The sequence below is a fragment of the Bos mutus genome, chromosome 1 (assembly GCF_027580195.1).
Source record: "Bos mutus isolate GX-2022 chromosome 1, NWIPB_WYAK_1.1, whole genome shotgun sequence".
In the NCBI taxonomy this organism is placed as follows: Eukaryota; Metazoa; Chordata; class Mammalia; order Artiodactyla; family Bovidae; genus Bos; species Bos mutus.
Genome location: NC_091617.1, coordinates 70,655,670 through 70,678,967, shown reverse-complemented (window position 1 = coordinate 70,678,967; position 23,298 = coordinate 70,655,670). Strand labels below are relative to the sequence as shown.

The 23,298-nt window shown below is 33.8% G+C and overlaps 1 protein-coding gene across 8 annotated transcripts in view; it reads left to right on the top strand.

The window, feature by feature from the left end:
• Positions 1–23,298, top strand: part of DLG1 (discs large MAGUK scaffold protein 1) — a 277,900-nt gene that overhangs the window by 207,504 nt on the left and 47,098 nt on the right. For all 8 annotated transcript variants that reach the window (XM_070371271.1, XM_070371280.1, XM_070371326.1 and 5 more), the window contains 3 exons: positions 2,801–2,903; positions 18,183–18,297; positions 23,113–23,289. In XM_070371271.1, coding sequence (XP_070227372.1) covers positions 2,801–2,903; positions 18,183–18,297; positions 23,113–23,289 — 395 coding nt within the window. The remainder of the gene's footprint in view (positions 1–2,800; positions 2,904–18,182; positions 18,298–23,112; positions 23,290–23,298) is intronic.

Genomic DNA, 23,298 nt, shown 5'->3' with positions numbered 1-23,298 from the left:
AGATCTAGGCCCTTAAATATATTTCTCACTTCCACTGTGTAATCATAAGGGATTTGATTTAGGTCATACCTGAATGGTCTAGTGGTTTTTCCTACTTTCTTCAATTTAAGTCTGAATTTGGCAATAAGGAGTTCATGGTCTGAGCCACAGTCAGCTCCTGGTCTTGTTTTTGCTGACTGCATAGAGCTTCTCCATCTTTGGCTGCAAAGAATATAATCAGTCTGATTTCAGTGTTGACCATCTGGTGATGTCCATGTAGAGAGCCTTCTCTTGTGTTGTTGGAAGAGGGTGTTTGTTATGACCAGTGCATTTTCTTGGCAAAACTCTGTTAGTCTTTGCCCTGCTTCTTTCCATATTCCAAGGCCAAATTTGCCTGTTACTCCAGGTGTTTCTTGACTTCCTAGTTGTGCATTCCAGTCCCCTATAATGAAAAGGACATCTTTTTTGGGTGTTAGTTCTTTTAGTCTTTGCCGTGCTTCTTTCCGTATTCCAAGGCCAAATTTGCCTGTTACTCCAGGTGTTTCTTGACTTCCTACTTTTGCATTCCAGTCCCCTATAATGAAAAGGACATCTTTTTTGGGTGTGTGTTCTAAAAGGTCTTGTAGGTTTTCATAGAACCGTTCAACTTCAGCTTCTTCAGCGTTACTGGTTGGGGCATAGACTTGGATTACTGTGATATTGAATGGTTTGCCTTGGAAACAAACAGAGATCATTCTGTCGTTTTTGAGATTGCATCCAAGTACTGCATTTCGGACTCTTGTTGACCATGATGGCTGCTCCATTTCTTCTGAGGGATTCCTGCCCGCAGTAGTAGATATAATGGTCATCTGAGTTAATTTTACCCATTCCAGTCCATTTCAGTTCAGTTGTTTTAAATTAACAATATAGATAAATAAAATATGGAATATCCATACAATAAAGTATATGATTCAGCTATAATCAGTAATGATGTAGTAAATCAAGGATGAGCTGTGGAAACAAGCTAAGTAAAGAAGCCAAACAGAAGTAGCCACATGTTATAATATTTATTTTATTTTAAATGTACAGAACAGACAAATTCTTAGAAAGTAGAGTAGGGGTTACCAGGGTCTAAGAGGAGAGGGAAGAGGGGAAAGAATGCTAATAGGTAGTGGGGTTTGGAGGATCTGATGAACATGTTTTGGATCTGAATCATGGTGATGATTACAATACTCGTGACTGTACTAAAAACCACAAAAACACTAAACTTGAAAAATGTCGATTTTATATAAATTATATCTCCATATTTTTAAGTGGTGTGTTTTTTTTGTTTTGTTTTAATGACCACTGTGTGCCTCTCAGTAGCAAGATTTCTTCTAAGATATCCTTGATAATGTTTTACATTAAAATGTTTGGCATTATTTAGGAACATTTTAAATTTGTAATCTTGTTAACAAATTATTCTGTTTTCAATCTATGTTGGTTGTCTTCAGATTTTTTCTGTAGGCAAAGACTTTAATGCTCAGGAATAATTCATTAAAAATTATAATATTTTATACAACAATCTTTCAAAGTTTGTCTACCTTTTATATTTCTTCTCTAATTTTTTCTGCTAGAATTAGGATTTTATGTTCAATGTAAAGCTATTTATACATTGTGTTGAGTTTTTTATGGCTTTTAGCTAGAGATATTCTCTAATAAAACCACGATATGTTACATTCGTTTAGATTAAGGTTTTTGTGTCTTGATTTTCATTCGAAAGGTGTGTGCACGTATTAACTTAGTTACTTAGTGATATCCTTTATAGATAATATAAAACATCAGGTCTTCACTGTTTTAAATGTTCTTTACATCCCAGAAATTTCTGGGCTGTAGTCAAATTTTACAAAATTGGTGTGTAACTTTTAATAAGTTTTAAATTAGATGTTGAGGAAACAAACTTTCATATAAAAATTGCATGATAGTTTCTCTTCCTTTCCGAAAGTATTCATTAAAGGTCCCAAACATTGCTGTATTTTATTCATTGATGGTTCTTAGGGGAGAAGGCCAACTTAAATATTTAAATTAATTACATTTAAGTCTAATGCTCACATCAGTGTCCTGTTAAGTTTTTCTTGTAGTGTAAAAGTTTCAGTCTCTAAAGGTAGTATACCATGCAGTGTACTAGGTACTGGCAGCCTTTCAGAAAGAAGAATTAAGTTGCCTATTCTTCTGGAGTGGGATTGATCACCTCACCCAAGGAAGGTCCCCGTGTTAAAAAAGAAAAGAATGTCGTTTTGCTCATTTAGTAACATTTATTGTATTTAATGTCAGTCTGTGAGATCTGAGCTCTTTTAGTACTTGAAGTTATTGCTTTCCAGTTACTCCAAAAGAATAGAAGGTTTAGTTTAGGAAAGAAAGGAAGAGAATTGAAATTGAGATTAATAATATTGAAAATATGATGGGATTTGAAATGATGCTATAAACAAAATGAATTTCCTTTGCATTGTTTGAGTTACTAGTGAAATGAAATGTACAAAATGACGACACTTTTGACTTTTCAGGTTGTCAAACTAAGGGACACTTCTTAAGAGATTGATAGCCTTCTAGAAACCTAGGGGGAAGTGTTTTGGTTTTGTTCACTTGACAGTAAACATAGTCTTTTTAGTGAATAAAAATGTTTTGATTGATAGTAGTTACTGTGCAATATATTTTTAGTAAATCAGAATAAGAAAAATACTTTAGTCATAAAATAATTGCAAGTAATTTTTTTAATCTATGCCTTCTTAACAAACAGGCAATTGTGATTTCTATTTAGTATGATGGTTTTCTTTCTAATTTAATATTTGATTTGACTTAACAGGTAAACAGTGTTGACCTCAGAACTGCCAGCCATGAGCAGGCAGCAGCTGCTTTAAAAAATGCTGGCCAAGCTGTCACAATTGTTGCACAGTACCGACCTGAAGGTAATAAATTCTTGTTGTTTGTTTTTCTTTTTTATTTCAGTTTTTAGAAGTCTTCCTCTTAATAATGTTTAACTTCGGAAGCTTAGCTTTCTCTTTGTGTTTTTGTCTGATTCATTAATCTGTTACTTTTTTGTTGCTGTTGCTGTTTAGTCACTAAGTCATGTCCAACTCTTGCAGCCCCATGGACTGTAGCCTGCAAGGTCTTCTGTCCATGGGGTTTCCTAAGCGAGAAAACTGGAGTGGGTTGCCATTTCCTTCTCAAGGGGATCTTCCCGACCCAGGGATTGAATTCACATCTCCTGCATTGGCAGGAGGATTCTTTTCCATTGATTCACCAGGGAAACCCTGTTATTTGTTTAGTTGGAATGTAATTCACCATCCAGATCAAAGTGCTTTTAAATAGAATATAGGAACTTGTATCTGCCAGCTCTTTGAATATTTCATCATTATTTGGAATAATTTTTAGATGTTAATTTTTTTAAATCTGTCATCTAACCAAACACATACTTTTAAATATACCTTTTACTAACTCAGTGATTGAAAAGCAAAGATAGTCTATTAAGTTATCTCAATTTTTTCTGACTTTTGAATTAGATTGTATTTATTAATATCAAGGTTAAGATATTCTAATAGCTTTTATTGTTACTTTAAAAAAAAGAAAGAATACAAATTTGGAATATGATATGTTTCTAAATAGTGAAGTCTTATGGATATAACCTTGCCAAGTTCCTGCTGGGAGATGATAATGGAAAATTTGAGGTCATATTAAACATACATAAGACTCTAGTGTACATCAACATAAACACTTCAGTAAAACCTCAGTGGAATTTAAAAAGCTTAAACACCCAAAAGAATACATAGCATACTAGTTAATGTTCATAAACAAGGTGAAGGAGGAAAGAATGATGTGACTAAAGGAACCAGGCAAAACATTCTATAATTTGGCAATGTTAGTTTAGTTACATTTATTATTCTTTTCTTGGAGCAGAATTTATTTCTATAACAAAACCCCAATATGTGTTTTAACGTGATCAAAGTAGTATATTGGGCATTGCTTGTTATTTAATAATATAATATTTATTATAAACCATAGCATTCTAGGTTCATAACTGAACAAGAATAAATTCATTTATGTAAGAAGTAAGTTCCAAATAAATCACATTAATCAAGCAATTTAAGGAATAATAGATGAAGTCAGAATGCCAACTTATTAATTTTTGTGAGAAACAAAAGCTGCCGCTGGGACTTAGCCATGCTTTTATCTTCTGACCAACACGTTCTTGCCAATAGGTGTATTATATGGAAACCAAATACAAAAGCAACAAGGAAATAAAACGTAAACACACTTCTATCCATACAGCTTCACCTAGCATTAAGCAAAACTAAGAAGACAGGTATATCTGGGCAACAAAATACAGGTAAAGGCTATTTAAGCAGGTTAAGATCTGGCAAAAGCTACATGGAAAGAAGAGAAGGGTAAAAACATGAAATGTTGAGAATGCTCGGTGGTAACCAAACTTAAATTGAACTTCCTAAAGGTGGGGGGCTATAAATCCCTTGTTTATAGCAGGACACAGGAAATTGGAGTAGCAAGCTAGCAAAAGCCATCCTTGATGTGGTTTTGTTTAGAGAGCTAGAGGGACCCATATTTGGTCAAAACCATCTATCTTGCTAGTATCAGATAAGTTGACAGTTTTTTGGTTTTAAAGGATGTAAAAATATGCTTCCATCTCTACCCTGCACTCCAAACTTACTGGTCCAGCCAACTCATTCAGTAATAAGCAGTTTGAAAGGAACTGGCCTGGCATTCATACAGAGATATTAAGAAGAAGAGGTGGAAACAAACAACAAAGCTGATTAACAGGAGGAAAAGATGGCTTAACAACCAGAAGAGATAGATTTTGAGCTAGCATAACCCAGGAAAGAAGAAGAAAGCAAACCGTTTTCTTAAGTTGAAACACAAAGAGACATCATAGAAAAATTCAATAGGGGACATAAAGGATACAATAGGAAAAGTAAACAAAAAGAAACAAAAGCAAAGAGAATTTTTAAAGTTTAGAGAGAAAAAACAGGTTATTTTATATATATATATATGAGAAAGTCGCTCAGTCGTGTCCGACTCTTTGCCACCCCATGGACTGTATAGTCCATGGAATTCTCCAGGCCAGAATACTGGAGTAGGTAGCCTTTCCCTTCTCCAGGGGATCTTCCCAACCCAGGGATGCTATATTATATTATATCATATAATAATTAGACTTTCTGGAAAAAGTAAATTTTTTTAAAGAAGGGAATAAATGCTTGAACTTATAATTCACTCAAGAAAGCTTTCCTCAATTAAAAAGAAGTGCATCTTTATATTGAAAAGACATAGCATGATAGAAAACTCACAATGGTCAAAATCCAGATATATTCTAGTTAAATGTTTATTAAGAATTTTCTGAAACTCAGTTAAAAATATTACCTTATTAATAAGGAGATAAAAATTGATTGATAAAAGAACTGCTTTAATGCTTGGTGAGCATAGATCAGGACAAGGATCTTTAATTTTATCAATGGTGTGTTCAGTGACTCTTGATTAAGCCTAAAATGTACCTCTGTATACACTAGGCATACTTGCCACTGATGGCTGGCAAAGGTGGGCTTCCCTTGTGCTGCTGCTGCTAAGTAGCGTCAGTCATGTCCGACTCTGTGCGACCCCATAGACGGAAGCCCACCAGGCTCCTCTGTCCCTGGGATTCTCCAGGCAAGAACACTGGAATGCGTTGCCATTTCCTTCTCCAATGCATGAAAGTGAAAAGTGAAGTGAAGTCGCTCAGTCATGTCCGACTCTTAGCAGCCGGGGATTTCCCAGGCAAGAGTACTGGAGTAGGGTGCCATTGCCTTCTCCTTCCCTTGTCCTAGGATAGGTATTTTGTGCGCCTAGGAATCTTCTTTTTAGGTTCTCTTTTTCTGTGCTTGTACTCTGGTTTTGTTCTTTTTTGTGATTTCTATGCTTTTCTTCTGTGTGAATCTTTCTGATTGACACTTTTTCTTTAGTTATATTCAAAACTTTGAACTTTTCTAATCTTGATGGAGCCATTTTTGTATCAAGGAGAATTTGCATCCAACGTTGCTTATTCAAGTAGCTACTACTTAGCAGACGTCTTCTGTTTTAAGGTTAGACTCTTATGTTAATTATTCTTGTGTATATATCTTTTTTCCCCCAAATATCTCCTAAACACCAGACGTTACTTCTCATTTGACTTCTCCAGCTGTATTTCTCCCTAATGTTTGAAACTGAGCATGTCTGAAACAATTCTTTTACTCCTTCAGTAAATGGCATTTCCACTGATGCTTAAGTCAGAAGAAGACTAGGACTCAGCCTTGACCTCCCTTCCTTTTTCTCACCCTCTATTTCTCAGCCACTAACCTGACCAAACCCACTATCATATCTTACCTGAACTTTTCTAATAGCCTCCAGCAAGTCTCCTTACTTCTTTCTTGTACTTTCTCCAGACCATCAGCCAAAATCATCTTTTAAAATAAAAAGATTGGATTGTATCATTTCCCATTTAAAACACTTCCAGTTATGCTCTGAATAAAATCCTAATAGAGCCTGCAAGGCCATGTGTGATTGAATACAGTATAACATGTTTGGCTTTACTGCGCTCCCTCTACTCATTTTTTTGCTCCTTAAGCTCTAACCATATAGTCCTTCTTTCAGACCCTTGATTACAGAAGATATTTTCCTAATTCTCTGTTCATTCTGTTCTTAGAACATTTTCCCCCTGTTATTTATATGATTGGCTCCCTCTTACGATTCCATTTCTTTTTAGCACTGTTGATATTTTTCGTTACAACACTTAACACAGTTTATATGTTTATTTAGGTGCCTGTTTGTTTTTATTTATTTAAGCCTTGCTCTGGAGCTTTATGAAACACGTAGCTCTATCCCTATATACAGATGATGATATAGACTCAAATAAAAGCTAGCAATAGCTAGGATTCAGTCCCAGGTCTGTTGCCTTAAAAAATGTAAGTGCTTTTCACTAGGAATATTTTGATAAGTGTTTAGCCTGGCAGTATTGATTTGTACTGTATTTTTTTTTTTTACCACAGCTGTGGTGTCATTGCCTAATAAACACAAGGTAAGTACCGATAGAGCACAGAAAACCAAACATTACCTTAGAAACTCAAAAAGAGGTAAATCATATTGCGTGCTATAAAGGGAAAATGCCATAGAGTCGGCTTGGAACTTAACTGGAAGCCTAATGAATGGGCAGGCTTTCAATGGGCCGAGAGAAAAAAATGACATTCTATTAAGAATGACAGAAGACCAAGGATAATAGAATTAAAATTTAAAAGTGTATTTTGGGTACTTTGAAAACTTACCTGTCCTCTTTACTGTATTGCTACTTACCTTATGTTTGTTTATTAGGCAGCCATTAGACATAATGGCTTTATGTTTTAATATTAATTATGTAGTTTTAATAAATGTATTTTTGTCATACAGCACTTAAAAAAAAAACATATTCCACATCATCAATCTGTAACTGCTGTGCGGGCCAAGGATATAAATTGAAGATAAGAGTCAGACTTTCTTTCTCAGTGAGGGGGCTATTTTCCAAAGTACAAACAGAATTGCCTGATACTCTGATAATCAGTCATCTCCTTACAGTTAGTATCTTCACTTTATTAATGACAAACCCCTTTGGATTCTCTGGTTCATTGATAATCTGACATGTGTACATATGTGCAAAGAGGTAAGCTTCTTTGGTCAGAGCGAGTTTTTATCTTTCAGGATCTATAATTTGCCTATTAGTCATCCATGAAATACTATTATGAGTTCTTCAGCCTATATACTTTAAACTTTTACGACATAGGCTCTAAGTATGAAAACCTCTACAAAACATTTAGATGGACTTCATCTCCTACCTCCCCTCAGTTTTGCTAACTCCAAAAATAAGCAACAATATATTTTTTAGAGCTTTACTACTAGTCATTTTGGGGAATTACAATCAGAAATCTAACACAAGCACTGGAATTACTATTCTAATGTTTTACTACATATCCAGAATTTATGAAATTTTGACAAATTAGTTGGGTGGTAGACTATAATAGAAAAAAATATATGCCAGACATCTAACCATGTTTATTAACTCTTTTAATTCCCATAAAGCCCTATAAATTGGGCACTTTTAGTGCTATTTTCATTACAATTTAATAAAATAAGATACAGGAAGGTTAAAACAACTTGCCAGTTACACAGGTGTTTAGTGGTTAAAATTTATTCCTAGCCCTTTGTAGAGAAGAAACTTTTCCTCTGCCCTTTTAGTTTTAGGGGCTGGGATCTATGAATTAAATTGACAGAAGACAGATTAACAGAAGAAAAGTTTTTATTTTGTATGCATAGAGGAAGCCAACAAGTATGGGAAGTAACCAGGTCATTAAATTGTCATTGTTGTTCAAGTGTTCAGTTGTGTCCAGTTCTTTGTGACACCATGGACTGCAGCACCCCAGGCTCCTCTGTCCTCCACTATCTCTTAGAGTTTGCTCAAGTTCATGTTGATTCAGTCAGTGATGCTATCTAACCATCTAATTCTCTGCCAACCCCTTCTTTTGCCTTCACTTTTTCCCAGATCAGGGTCTTTTCCAGTGAGTCAGCTCTTCACATCAGGAGGGCAAAGTATTGGAACTTCAGCTTCAGCATCAGTCCTTCCAGTGAATATTCAGGGATGATTTCCTGTAGGATGGACTGGTTTGATCTCCTTGCAATCAGAGGGACTCTCAAGAGTCTTCTCCAGCACCACTATTAAATGGTTAAAGTTAAAGGCTTACCTGCCTAACAGAGTTTGGAAAGGGGAGTGGAGAGAAAAGTCTTCTAATAGAAAAACAAATAGTTTTCTTAAGGAAAGAAAAGAACATTTTTAGGAGAAAGTTTGTGACAGTGTTTGTCTCTACAGTAAGAGTAGTCTTTCCACCTTCTTCAAGGCCATAAAGCTCCCCAGAAAGGAGAGTTATTATACAGTAGCCTTGTTTCCTAGAAATTGCTACTTCTACTCAGATAAGGAAAGCTCTAAGAAGGCATTTTACTATGTTTGTTGAACCTCAAATGTCCTCACCTTAAAATAATCTCTGTGACAACTCTGGGGTTCCAAATGGTCTGCATACGTTGAATACTTCTCAACCACATAGTAAAGCTACTTCCCTTCACAAAAAGTTCTAAACTCAAAATATTTTATCTCACTGTTACTCATTGTATACTGTAACTTTCAGACCTTATTTTTTGTTTCAGAAATAATTATATTGCAATGATATGATAAAGGAAGAAGAGCAAAGGGAAAGTATTAAACATATATTAAATGTATTTTCTTTCCCAGTGGATAGATCTTAAATTTGTGAGGTATTTTATTTTGTTTTCATAGGAGAAAAAAACATGTTCGAGATTGGTGTTGCTATCCCTGATCTTCAAGTGACTAAAGCCTAGAAAAGCTGAGAGGTTTGGCCAGAGCCACTTCTCTCAGTTTCAAAGGTTTGCTTTAAATCGGAGTTACAGGGATGGAGTTTTAACGCATCTTCTCATCTTATTTTTATAAATACTTTTGGTAGCAACCAGAAAGTTTGGAGACTGAATAGAGAGGTTTTATTGGATTAGTAGCATTTCTTTGCAAGCACTTGTCATTTCTTAAAATGATGTTCTGTAGCAGGCTTCTAATTTTTTTTCAGTAACTTACTTTCCTTTCTATACCTTTTTAACTCTTTCCTAACTATTTAAATCAACCAGCCTGACTTTTGACTCAGAAACTTTGACTTTTTGTTTCTAGACCAGTCTTAGTATCCATTCTTTGACAGTTGTTGCTCTCAGATGTTTAATTAATATATTTCATTATAGAGTATGGATGATTTTTATTCTTCATAGATGGGATTGCAAGCTTCAAAGACATTAGAGGAGATAAAATTTCTCCCCACTCTCTTCCCACCTGCTTTCTTCTACCTTTTTACTTCTAGAATGGAGATACAAACTAAGATTAGAAGTTGAAACGGGAAATAAATGCAGAAAGTTGGCTATTAAATATTGTCTCTCCTCTTGGAATCATACACATACTGTTTAACTTATAGCCAGTAGTTCAGAGATTCCCTAACATATTTCATGATAGGGAATATAGTTTGATTCAGAAATTTCTGAAATGCTTAGTGGAAATTCTCTTAATATTTTACCTCTCTCCAGTGGTAGCTTTCCTGAAATGAGTTGTGATATAATTTCTAGAAGAGGGATGCAAATCACTTAACAGGAAAAAAGAAATGAGACTCTTCTTCCAAAATAAAAAGAAAAGATAATAGAGGTTGAGTATAGGGTGAAAATTGTTAGAGCTGAAAGTATGAGTTAATTGAAACTAAAAGAAAAGATAGGAATCTTACCTAGGTAAATAAAATGGGAGGTTTAAAGGAAAACTAACTTTGAGGAAAGTATTAAAGTACGTTCAAAACAGGCAGATGGTTATGAGAAATTGTTAATAGTAAGTAAAGACCATAAATATGAAAATCTGAACAGAGTGAACAAAATCAGTAAGGCACAAATTTAAGATATTGTCAGGAATTTACTTTAGGTCTTTAAAATCTTAAATGTTGAATATCTGAGCTTTAGTTGCTTTGTAATAACTTAGATCTCAGCAAAGAACATTTTCTGCCTCACTGTAAAAGGTAATGTGATCTTTTTACAGAAAGTTTTTAAATTTCTAAAATGTAGAATACTAGGACTTTGGATAATTCAATAGGCAAAATGGCTGAAAACAACTAATAATGCTACATGAAGTATAATGAACATCTAATTAAAAGCGTCGGAGCGACTTCCCTGGCAGTCTAGTGACCAAGACTCCTCACTGCCAATGCAGGGGCCTGGGTTCGAACCCTGTTCAGGAAATTAGATCTGACATACAGCAACTAAGAGTTCACATGCTGGAATGAATATTGAAGATCTCATGTACTTCAACTAAGATCTGGTGCGGCCAAATAAATAAATATTTTTTTAAAAGCATCAGATCACTGCTAAGACAGTAAGGAATTATCAAACAAAAAGTGAAGGGAAAATGGGAACTCAGAGAGCTAAAGAATCACAGAAGTCACTTTTGAAAAAGTTCAGTGAGGTACTGTCTTACAAGAGTCAGTTGTTAAACTTTCAGGAATTTTGCAAACTAGCTGTTAAACATAGTGATTATTAAAAATAAAATTATACAAATGTACAAATAAGTTATATTTAAAAGATTAAAATGTTAAAGGTTATGAAACTTCAAAATAAAAATAAGTGATAAAACTCATCATTTCCTAATAGTTTTCTAGGATAGCCACTAATATGATGGAATATTTTAGTGGCTATCCTAGGGGGATAAAGAGAATATACAAAATAGGATAGTAGATTTATAACTGAATCACCCAGAACTTCCTCCTCCTCACTCCCAGAAAAAAATTAGAATGGCAAAATCAGATGAAAAGATATCCCTATGTGCCCCAAAATACACACAAGAATAAACAAGCTGTCAACAGCTGTAAGACCCTGTGATAGTGATATCAGCATCTATACAAGGAGAAGTGATAGAAGCCTGAAAGTCAGTCTGTACTCATTAAAAAATGCAGTTGATCAATTTGAGAACAGCACCTGAAGCTATAAGGGTTTTTGCACAGTCTGTATGTGAGTGCAAGGTATCTCAGTAAGGTGTGAAGGAGCTGGATTTGTCTGAGCCCCTTGGTACAGTTATCAGCTATAGCTCCATTTTAGTTCAAAGCCCCTCACTAAGGGAGAACTTATAGAAGGTCCAGATGAATGGGAGGAAAGAACAATACCCAGAGATCTCACAGTGTATGAGATATATCTTTGAACACTTGACAGAAACAGCAAAAAGGAGTTCTAGAGCTGTGAAGATAGAAAACTTGAAAAATCCTGACCCAGTACTCTTTATCTTTAATTGAAAGTTCAAGAAAACTAATTTACATAAAAATGAACAACAGAAAAGGATCAAGATTGAATCCAATGGAAACCTATTTGAAAAATGAATGTAAGGATCAGAATAATGTCTCTACAGTGAAAGTATGCCAGAAAGACATGCCCAGAAAACAATGAAAGGTATAACCTAATATTGCAAAACAAGTTAAAGAAAACTGATGATGATGTGGAAGAAAAATGTAAATGAGTTAATAGAACTCAAATTATTAGAAATAAAGAAGCATTTTATTTTAAAAATTTAAGTTTAGAAGGAGCACAATAGTTATTTAAAGCAAGTAGGTAAAAAACAGGAAATTTTTAAAAATAAAAATTAAAGAATTCTTTCCCTTCCACATCCTGACCAATTTTGTATTAAAGCCATTGTATGTGAAGGATAACAACATAGTTAGGTGCATTGCAAGACCAGGAAGGTAGGGGACAGCTATGGTAACCCAATAGGACTGACCCCTGATGAGGGCAGGAGCTGTCCTGGTGTAAGAAGTGGGAGCCTGAGCAAAATGAGATGGTTACACATTGGACTGGTCTGAATCCAGTCTGGAAAGTAGATAGTACTAGAGACAGAAGACTAGTTACATAAAGATATTGATCAAGTGAATATTTATTTTAAGGGTAATGTTATCTGTAACTTTTACTGTTCGAGAAGAGAGTTATAAATATAGAAAAGGGGAAAAATATAAACCATATAATACTAGAATTTGAAAAATTAGTATGAACATATTGTTTTCCATTTATACAAATATAAACATAAATGTTTATCTATTTTACATACAAATATTGTAATTCTCTAGCTCAGTCCACTGAAAAGGTGTGGGGTCACTGCCACTCCAATAGCAGTCAGCACACCTAAGATTCAGATCTTGGTTTCTAAATACTCAGTTCAGTTCAGTCACTCAGTCATGTCTGACTCTTTGCGACCCCATGAACCACAGCACGCCGGGCCTCCCTATCCATCACCAACTGCTGGAGTCTACCCAAACCCATGTCCATTGAGTCAGTGATGCCATCCAACCGTCTCATACTCTGTTGTCCCCTTCTCCTCCTGCCCTCAATCTTTTCCAGCATCAGGGTCTTCTCAAATGAGTCAGCTCTTTGCATCAGGTGGCCAAAATATTGGAGTTTCTGCTTCAACATCAGTCCTTCCAATGAACACCCAGGACTGATCTCCTTTAGGATGGACTGGTTGGATCTCCTTGCAGTCCAAGGGACTCTCAAGAGTCTTCTCCAACACCACAATTCAAAGCATCAATTCTTCAGCACTCAGCTTTCTTTATAGTCTAACTCTCACATCCATACATGACTACTGGAAAAACCATAGCCTTGACTAAACGGACCTTTGTTGACAAAGTAATATCTCTGCTTTTTAATATGCTATCTAGGTTGGTCATAACTTTCCTTCCAAGGAATAAGTGTCTTTTAATTTCATGGCTGCAGTCACCATCTGCAGTGATTTTGGAGTCCCAAAAAATAAAGTCAGCCACTATTTCCACTGTTTCCCCATCTATTTGCCACTCCCATCTAAATTGCCAAGGCTGTTTGGATAAATACCTTGTTTCAAGAGTTGGGCAGGGAAAGTATTAGATTATCCTGTAATATTTTATGCCAGAAAGCATGGTGCTCAAGGAATGATGGGAGGCATGTCAAAAGGGTACATAATCCAGTTCAAAAGGCCAAGTAGGGAACAATTGGAGCATCAGATTGATGATAATAATACATGATAGTAATCCACTGAATGAACTAGGAAATAATAAGGCTTTACTAATAAATGAGTTAATTGAAAGTTTGATGAGAATGGAGAAGTGTGCATAGTTTCAATAACTTATTTGCAACTGAAAAAAAAATAATTTTGCAGTAAAGAAACCTGGCTCACATAACGTTCATCAAGTGTTGAAAGTTGATAGCATCGGTAATGGGACAAATAAAAAATGTATACCACCTGGTAGGGTGCATTGGAAGAAATATACATCTCTTCTGTAACATTCCTGCCAGAGTTGCAGGTCTCATCATGTGGGAACATCAACAAATCTAAAGAGAAGTTCTACAAAATAATTGACCTGTAGTTTTCAGCAGTAGTAAGATTGCAAAGTCAAGGAGACTTGAGGAACTGCTCTCTCTGGAGGGGATGTCTCATAAGACAACTCATGGTTTCAAACTTGATCGATTTGCTCTTAATGATATTATGAGGAAACTTAAACGGAATGTGAGCATGATGTAGTAATGTATTAATGTTGCTTTCTTAATTTTGACGGTTTTATGATTGTATTAAAAAACATCTTTATTTGTAGGAAATACACACTGAGAATTCAAGAGTGATGAGACATCACGGTAGCAAGTTACTCTCAAATGGTTCAGGAAAAACAGTTTGTGATTACTTCAATCTTGAAAAATATATTAATCTTTTAAAAAATAATAAAAATGGATTTGAGAGTGACAGATACAGAAAGTTGGCAGAGAATATTAGACATACATTTAATAGGAATCTCATAGGAAAAAAACAGTACAACTAAACAAATAATTAAAATGTATAAACAAGAAAACTTTTCTAAAATTAAAAAAAAAATTAAAACTGCATATCAAAAGGTTTGAACAGGTACCTAAGGTGATAACAATCACCGAGAAATATTCTAATAAAATTATTGAAATTAAAAGAAAAATACTTTGATGAAATTGCAGGCCCTCAAAAAATGTTTTTAAAAAAAAATAAAATGAAGTAGTCATCAGAAGTTCATCAGCAGTGGTTTATAGGAGACACTGCAGTCAATATACTTAAGAATCAGAGAAAGAAACTGAAACAAACGGGCTTGAAATATAAAGGCTGCAATCAAATATATTAGTGAAGAATTAGGGTTCACATAACCCTTCCTGAAAAGAAAGAACAAACTTCAGACACCCAAAATGATGGAAGAGATACTGATATAAAGACTGCTATTAGTAATTAAGATAGTTATAAGGAAAAGCATGCATAATATGAAAAAACTGTATGCTGTAACAATTTGGAGAAAATGCAGTTATCAGAAAGTGGGGGTAGAATTGAAGATAATACTAACATAGAATAAACTTTCTGATTGCTTTGACGTTATTAACAAAAGGATAATGTTTCAAATCAGATTTGGGGAGATTTCTCATAGTAGGGTCCAAAATCCAACAAGATCTGTTAGAACAACAGAATAAAGCTTCCTGATTTTATGTTTATATATTCACTTTTATAAATATATAAATTTTATGTAGATATATTTTATTATGTGTATATAAATGTTTTATAAACATGTTTAGTAAAATACAAATTTTATATAAATATTTTATATATTATATTTAAATAATATATATGATCCCTTGTTTAGGAATCTAGTGTGTGTGTGTGTGTATATATAAACTTAGGCTTGTCCATGTGTGTGTGTATATATTCATGAACAAATAAAATAGACTGCACAGTGAGACTGTGTTCTAGTTACTGTTACTTCATAACTACCCCTAAAGCTCAGTGGATTAAGATAGCAATCATTTTGTGGATTCAGTAGATTAGGAATTCAGCCAGAATTTTGGCTTGGATGGTCCTTGTGGCATAGACTGAAGTCACTTAATGGGATTCAGCAGATGGATAAGCTACTTTGGAAGGTCCAAAATGGTTTCACTCCCCTTTTCTTGTGACTTTTGGTACCAGCTAAAGGTTTAGGCTCAGAGCACTATTGCATGACCTCTACAGAGTGGTGCTTGGACTTCTTACATGATCCTGGCTTCCTCCAGATGAAGCACCCCATGAGAACCAGGAAAAAGTTCCACAGACTCTTCTGATCTAACCTGGAAAGTCCCATATGATCATTTCTACCACATTGACTTGCTTAGTTGAGTCATAAGACCAGCCCAAACTGAAGAAGAGGATTAGACTTCACCTCTTGATGGGGAAATGGCAAGGATACATAGTACAAAACCATATGGGATGCGAGGCATGCTTGGAATATATAATCTGCTTCAGGCTTTTTATATAAAAGGTATATTTGTAAATATATTCATATATATTCAACATATAAACATAGAATAGTATGAATAGAACTGGAGTTCACACACACAACTTCAGTCATATCAAAAGTTACTTCACCTTAATTGTTTCAAGAAAATAATTTTCAGATTTGATAGTAAAGCAAATCTAACCCTATACAGTATCTTGTTGTAACAGAGACAGAGGTTAGAAATAAAAGAACCATGTAGCTTTAAAAAAAAAAAAAGGAGGGACATCTGTATATGGTGTGGAGCATTCTTACTATTACTGCAGTAAGACCACTGCTATACTTATTATTGAATAAAATAAGCAAGGTAGAGAAATGTGTATGTTACTGTTTATTAAAGAAGGAGGAGCAATACATATATGTGTGTGTACATATATACATAATTACAAAATATGTATAAATATACATTTACTAAAATAATGTAAGTGTAAACATATTTACATGAACATATATATTTACTTATATTATTTTAAATGGAAGGATAAACCTTTCTTTAAATGTTTATAATGACCAGAACAGAATAGGGTAGGGAGAAAGGGATATCCTTGTTTAATATTGTTGTTTTATAGATTTGACTTTGGAACTAATTTTACCCACCTATAAAAAAAAATGAAAAGTTTACAAAGTAACCCCTTAAAAGTGAAGTTGAAAATAAAATGAACAAGTGAACCTTGATGTTTATCCATCTGGCAGCATTCACACCTAGGAAGGAATATTCCAAGTGATTTTAAAATGGTGTTCAACTGTATATTTCTAACAGAACATACTCCAAAATAAAAAGAACTAGGGAAGATAGTTAAGTATTTTCAGTGATCATGTAATGATTGTAATGTTGGTATTATAAACAAGTAAGTTGTGATGGAGTACTGTAATTCTGTAATCCCCAGTGTGTTGAGAACCAGGATTCTTCATATGTAAGAAAGCATTAAGAGATTAAGTAAAAACCTAATGGTACTAATTTTTAATTAGAAGAGCCAGTGTAAACTCAAGATTCACTTCATATTTTTAACCTATGTCTTCATTCATCAATCTGTGTCTTAGCTGTGTCTTCATAGCCTAAAGATTTGCCATGAGTTGCTAATTGTTGAATTGTCAGGGATTCATTTTTTACTAACCAGTCTACTAATTTTTATACTTTATATTTTCTATTATATTTTTAAAGAACAATAAAAGAATATGTATTATTGTGAACATTTAAATATTTTTGAGTTTTTTGATGAATTGTTGCTTCACTTGGCTTCCCCAGTGACTCAGCAGGTAAGGAATAATCCACCTGCAGGAGACACAGGTTTGATCTCTGGGTCAGGGAGATCCCCTGGAGAAGGAGATGGCAAACCACTCCAGTATTCTTGCCTGAAAAATCCTATGGACAGACAAGCCTAACAGGCTACAATTAATTAGTCTTGGTATCCAGCAAATAAATTTGGTGACTGTGGTAAAACGAAGAGTAATGCAGCAATAATCATGTTTACTTTTTGTCTTCTTAAACTACACACACTCCAGACACATAGCTTGCTTTTGTTATGAGACTGGTTTTATAAGAAAAGACAATTGGTTATTACAAATAGAGAAAAAGGTATAAGTGGGTATAACCATGTAATTACAGTATTTTTTAAGTGATTATAAACTTGTTATTAATAGTTTTGGTAGTTTTTAATGTATGGAATAATTTAAAGTTGTCCATCTTCAAAATCATATTTGTTTTTTATAAAAATATCTTAAATAATATATTTATTCCTTCAGATTGCTTTTTGTGTCTTATTTTGCTGTTCTGAAAATTTATAAATTACAAAATGAGTTGAAGTAAAGTTAATTTCATTAGCTTCTAAGGCATATTTTCCCCATATTATGTATAATTTGAAAATATAATTAGTTGACGTCTTCACAGGGGGAAAAGTCAGTAAACAGAGTGTCTAGTGTAAATTATTTTAGACTTCTTTTTTTAGTATAGAAATTAGAATAAATCCTACTTTTTAAAATTTACAGTTAAATTCAACAGTAAAGTAGGATTAATACTGCTATTTGATGCATGGAGATTGTCTTTTAATTTATTAAATGTGATATGAGCTCTAAAATAGTGTACTGAAAATATTGTTATCAGCCAGTTCTAATTTATGGTACATTTAGAAGATTGTTAAGTTTTGAAATTTACATATTGGGCAAAATCTTGTATAGATTACTCTCTTAAGAGTCTGACCACATTTAATCAATTATAAGACAGCTTACATATTTAATACTTTATCTTCAAGTAATTTTTTAGGATATAAAATATGAATTTACTTTTCTTTTTTCTTCTATCAGAATACAGTCGTTTTGAAGCCAAAATACATGACTTACGGGAGCAGATGATGAATAGTAGCATTAGTTCAGGTTCAGGTTCTCTTCGAACTAGCCAGAAGCGATCCCTCTATGTCAGGTAAAGTTTTTTTAATTTCTAGTTATAGCAGTCTTCATTTATGCATGCAAGTTCTTTCAGGATTTTCACTATGACTTAGTTTTCACTATAGAAAAGTATATTGCAAGGAAAATGCAGTATTGAAAACCAAGGAAATGTTTTTTATGATTGATTTCCTGATAGTGTGTCTTTTAGAAATAGTATGTCTTTGGGATATTATTATAATTTTATTAATGACAGTTATATAACCTCTTGAATAATAATAATAGTATGATAAAGACAAAATACATAAGGACTAGAAACTTTTTAAAGTTGTTATGACATATCCAACAGTTTTCTTTTCCGGTATCTTTTTTAGAATAAAATATTCTTTGTTTGAGTAACATTTAATTACTGTAATTTCTACCAGTCCTTCTGTGTTCACTGCTGTAATTTATCTCTGCCTACCTGGATAGTGTGCACTTCTAATTTGTGAGCATTTCTAGGGTCTTGTAGAGTAAATATTACTTCGGTTATTTTATTTCAACCCCTCTCTTCAGATATGCCATTTAGAGCTTCCTCTACTCTAAATTTACCATCGTTCAAAACCATGTTAAACTCTGTCTTCTCCTGCTGTCATCTCTCTTTTGTATTTATCTTTTGTTGTTGTTGTTATTGTCATTTTAGTGAGTTTTAGGATGGAAAGAAAATGCAAGCATTACTTGAGAGATTTTCCAGGTTCAGTTACAGACCACAGTACAGTGAACATCACAATAAAGGAAGTCATGAATATTTTGGTTCCCCAGTGCATATAAAACTTATATTTACACTGTTCTGTAGTCTTTAAATGTACAGTAGCATTATGACTCTTAAAAAATATAATCTCAATTTTAAAATATTTTATTGCTTAAAAAAATGCTAATTGTCAACGAACCTTAAGCAATTTCAATATTTTTTTTTTTCTGATGGAAGGTCCTACCTCTGTGTTGATGATTGCTGACTGATCAGGGAGGTGGTTGCTAAAGGGTTGAGGTGGCTGTGGCAGTTTCTTAAAATAAGACAGTGGTAGAATTTGCCAAATTGATCAACTCTTCCTTTCATGAATAGTTTCTCTGGAGCATGTAATGCTGCTTGATAGTATTTTAACCACAGTCAACTTTTTTCAAAATTACAGTCAGTTCTCTCAAATTCTGCTGCTGCTTTATCAAGTAAGTTGATGTAGTATTTCCATACCTTGTTGTTATTTCAATATGCTTCACTGCATCTTCACCAGGAGTGGATTCTACCTCAAGAAACCACTTTCTTTGCTCATCCACAAGCATCCTCATCTTTTGAGTTTAAACATCTTTCCAAGTTTTATCATGGGATTGCAGCAGTTCAGTCACATCTTCTGGCTCCACTTCTCATTCTAGTTCTCTTTCTGTTTCTAACTTCCTCTGCTGAAGTCTTAAACCCCTCAAAGTCATCCATGAAGATTGGAGTCAATTTCCTGCAAACTCCTATTAATACTGACATTTTGACCTCTTCCCATGAATCAACAGTGTTTTTAATGACATCTAAAGTCAAAATTACTCCTTGATCCATGGGCTACAGAATGGAAGTTGTCTCAGCATAACATTCATTTCATTGTTCATCTCCATCAAAACTCTTGGGTGACCAAGTACATTGTCAGTTAGCAGTAACATTTTGAAAGAAATCTTTTTTGAGCAGTAGGTCTTAACAGTATGCTTAAAATATTCAGTAAACCGTGTTGTAAACAAACGTGCTGTCATGTAGGCTTTGTTAATTTCAATTATAGAGCACAGGCAGAAGGCACTGTAGATTTAGCATAGTTCTTAAAGACCCTTGGATTTTCAGAATGGTAAATGAGCATTGGTTTAACTTAAACTCACAGCTCCATTAAGCCCTGACAAGAGAGTCAGCCTGCCCTTTGAAGTTTTGAAGCCAGGCATTGACTTCTCTATAGCTATGAAAGTTCTAGATGGCATCTTCTTCCAATATGAGGCTGTTTTGTCCACACTGAAAGTCTGTTGTTGAGTGTAACAACCTTTATTACTTATCCTAGCTAGATCTTCTGGATAATTTGTTGTCTCTTTTACATCAGTACCTGCTGCTTTACCTTGCACTTCTATGTTATGGGATGGTTTCTTTCCTGAAACCTTAGGAACCAAACTTCAAACTTTTGCAGCTTCCTCACTTCTCTCAGCCTTCACAGAACTGAAGAGTTTGGGCCTTGCTCTGAGTTACACTTTGGCTTAAAGAAATGTTATGGCTGGTTTGATCTTCTATCTAGACCTCTAAAATATTCTCAGTATCAGCAATAAGGCTTTTTCACTTTCTTATTATTCCTGTGTGTACTCAAGTAGAACCTTCGTTTTTTTTTCAGCTGGCTTACTAATGCAAGAAGCCTAGCTTTTGGCCTATCTTAGCTTTCAACATCCCTTCTTCACTAAGCATAACTTTTTTCTCATTTAAAGTGAGAGACCTGTGACTCTTCCTTTCACATGAGTACTTAAGAGGCCATTGTCAGGCTATTCAATGGCCCAATTTCAATATTGTCATGTCTTGGAGTAGGGGGGGCGCCCAAGGAAAAGGGAGAGAGGTGGGGAAAAGGGCCAATTGGTGGAGCATTCAGAACACAGACATTTATCAAGTTACCATCTTATTAAAGCATGGTTTGTGATACCCCAAAATGATTACAATAGTAAAATTAAGGATCACTGATCACCATAATAAATATATTAATGAACAAGTTTGAAGTATTGGGAGAATTACCAAAAGGTGACACAGAGACGCAAAGTGAGCAAATGTCAGAAAAATGGCGCCAATAGTCATGGCAAACTAACAGGGCCTTCCATTTGTGAGGAAAAAAAAACACAATATCTGCCAAGTGCAATAAAGTGAAACACAATAAAATGAGGCATGCCTGTAGACACATGTAGCCAATCTGCCATAATTAACCAGAAGTCTTATCGTTCTTGTTGGTAAATATATTTTTAATCTCAAATGTAAGAATGAAGTTAAGGCTACAATAGACTGTGTACAGTATGGTGCTTTTTTATAAAGATCTGAAATAAGTAAAATCATACATAGATACATAGTCATCCATATGTGTGTGATAAAATCAAACCAACAGCAAAAAAGGGTAAAGAGCGAGGAAATAATAAACTCTGTATTCAGAATAGTGGTTATACTCTAATTAGCACTTAACTCAATCTGAGGAAAGCAGGATCGAGGGGAAAAATACACAGGTGAATGTGAGTCACTGATAAAAGTTTTGTGTAGAAACCTTTAGGTTGATAGTAGATTAACAAGTGTTTATTATATTCTTATGATTAATAACCCACATAAGTATTCCATGAGTACTTCCCTTTTTTTAATGAATCAGAGTACTAAAAGGCAAAGTTTAAATGTTAACATAGGAAGTAGAACTTGTGAGTTTCTCCATTGTTTATTGGTAATATAGTTGTATTGATTCAAAAGTTTAATTTATGATAATAAAAATGTTAAGGTATAGTTTTCCCTTTTCTGAATGTCTTGTGGCATTTGTTCTACCTCTTAAGCTACTCTGTTATCTTGTATTCTGTTTATTTGTATCTTCATCTTTGTCATCTTTACCTTTTTAAATAAATATTTAGTAAATGCCTGACTATATCAAACCTTTGTTTTTTGATGTTAACTCTATTTTGCAAGTAGAAAGATGCTTCCTCAGTATTCAGAATTTATTGAAGTAATGACTTTAGCATTTATATCATTTATAATCTTAATTTTTACAGTAGAATTCTATACTTTTAGAATTCTTCAAATAAAATCCAATGTGCTGTATATGTTTTAATATACGTTTAAGTAAACCTTCCCACTTTTGATTCACCTATTTCCTTTACACTGTTAGCCACTGAAAAGACTTGAAAGAACATATTTGAAAAACATTAACTAGTTCATTCATTTAGCTGTCAATTAATTTCACCCCTCTTCAGTTTTACTTCAAGAGACAGCTTCTTAAAAGTTGAGTAGCATGAAAAGAAATATGATTTGTATCCTAATTTCCCATTGCCAAATTAAAACAAAAGAATCAACAAATTATATTTTAAATGTAGTTGCTGGGATCCTTCCTCTACTCTTAAGAGAAGTTTTTTGAATCTAAGAATTTTAATTTCTTTAAATATTGTACACTCATTAAGTAGTAAGACATTATTTTGTTATCAAAATTTAAAATATTCCTAACATTTTGAAATTATTATGTTAAATTAATACAGTATTTTTTCCAAAACAGTTGGCACCTGTTAAGTCATCATATAGTCATGTGTAATTAGTTTTCATATTTGTTATTGACTCTGAAAACCCTATTAACTCTGGTTTTATGAACAAATGAAAGCAATACTTACCTGGGAAAATAATCACTCTGGTCTTCTAGCCTTAAAGTCCACAAATGATGAATCAGATCAGTCAGCAAATTTGTTTTCCCAAGTGTGTCTAGTCACAGGGGAGAGTCTCTTAATATTTACTTTATTAATTAAGAGCAACTCACCAAATTTATCTTCATTTTAGAATTAAATATAGTTTGCTATTGGATTGTACTAAAAGTATTTTTTTTTATTTTCTCATACAATATTTTAAATTTCTCATACACTATTGAGAGAATAGTGTGTCTATTACCATTACAAGTTAATTTTGCTGTTTCTTTTTACTCTCATTGTCTTCTTGTATATAACACAAAATTGAGCTTGGCATTATTTTGCCTACCGTGGTACATTGTTTCACTGTCTACCTAAATTATATATATACTTTTAGGATCCTGTTTATTTAATATTGATAATATCATTATAAGAAATGCAGACTTTTTTCTTCTTAATCTAGGGCCCTCTTTGATTATGACAAGACTAAAGACAGTGGCCTTCCTAGTCAGGGATTGAACTTCAAATTTGGAGATATCCTCCATGTTATTAATGCTTCTGATGATGAATGGTGGCAAGCCAGACAGGTTACACCAGATGGTGAAAGTGATGAAGTTGGGGTGATTCCCAGTAAACGCAGGTAAATATA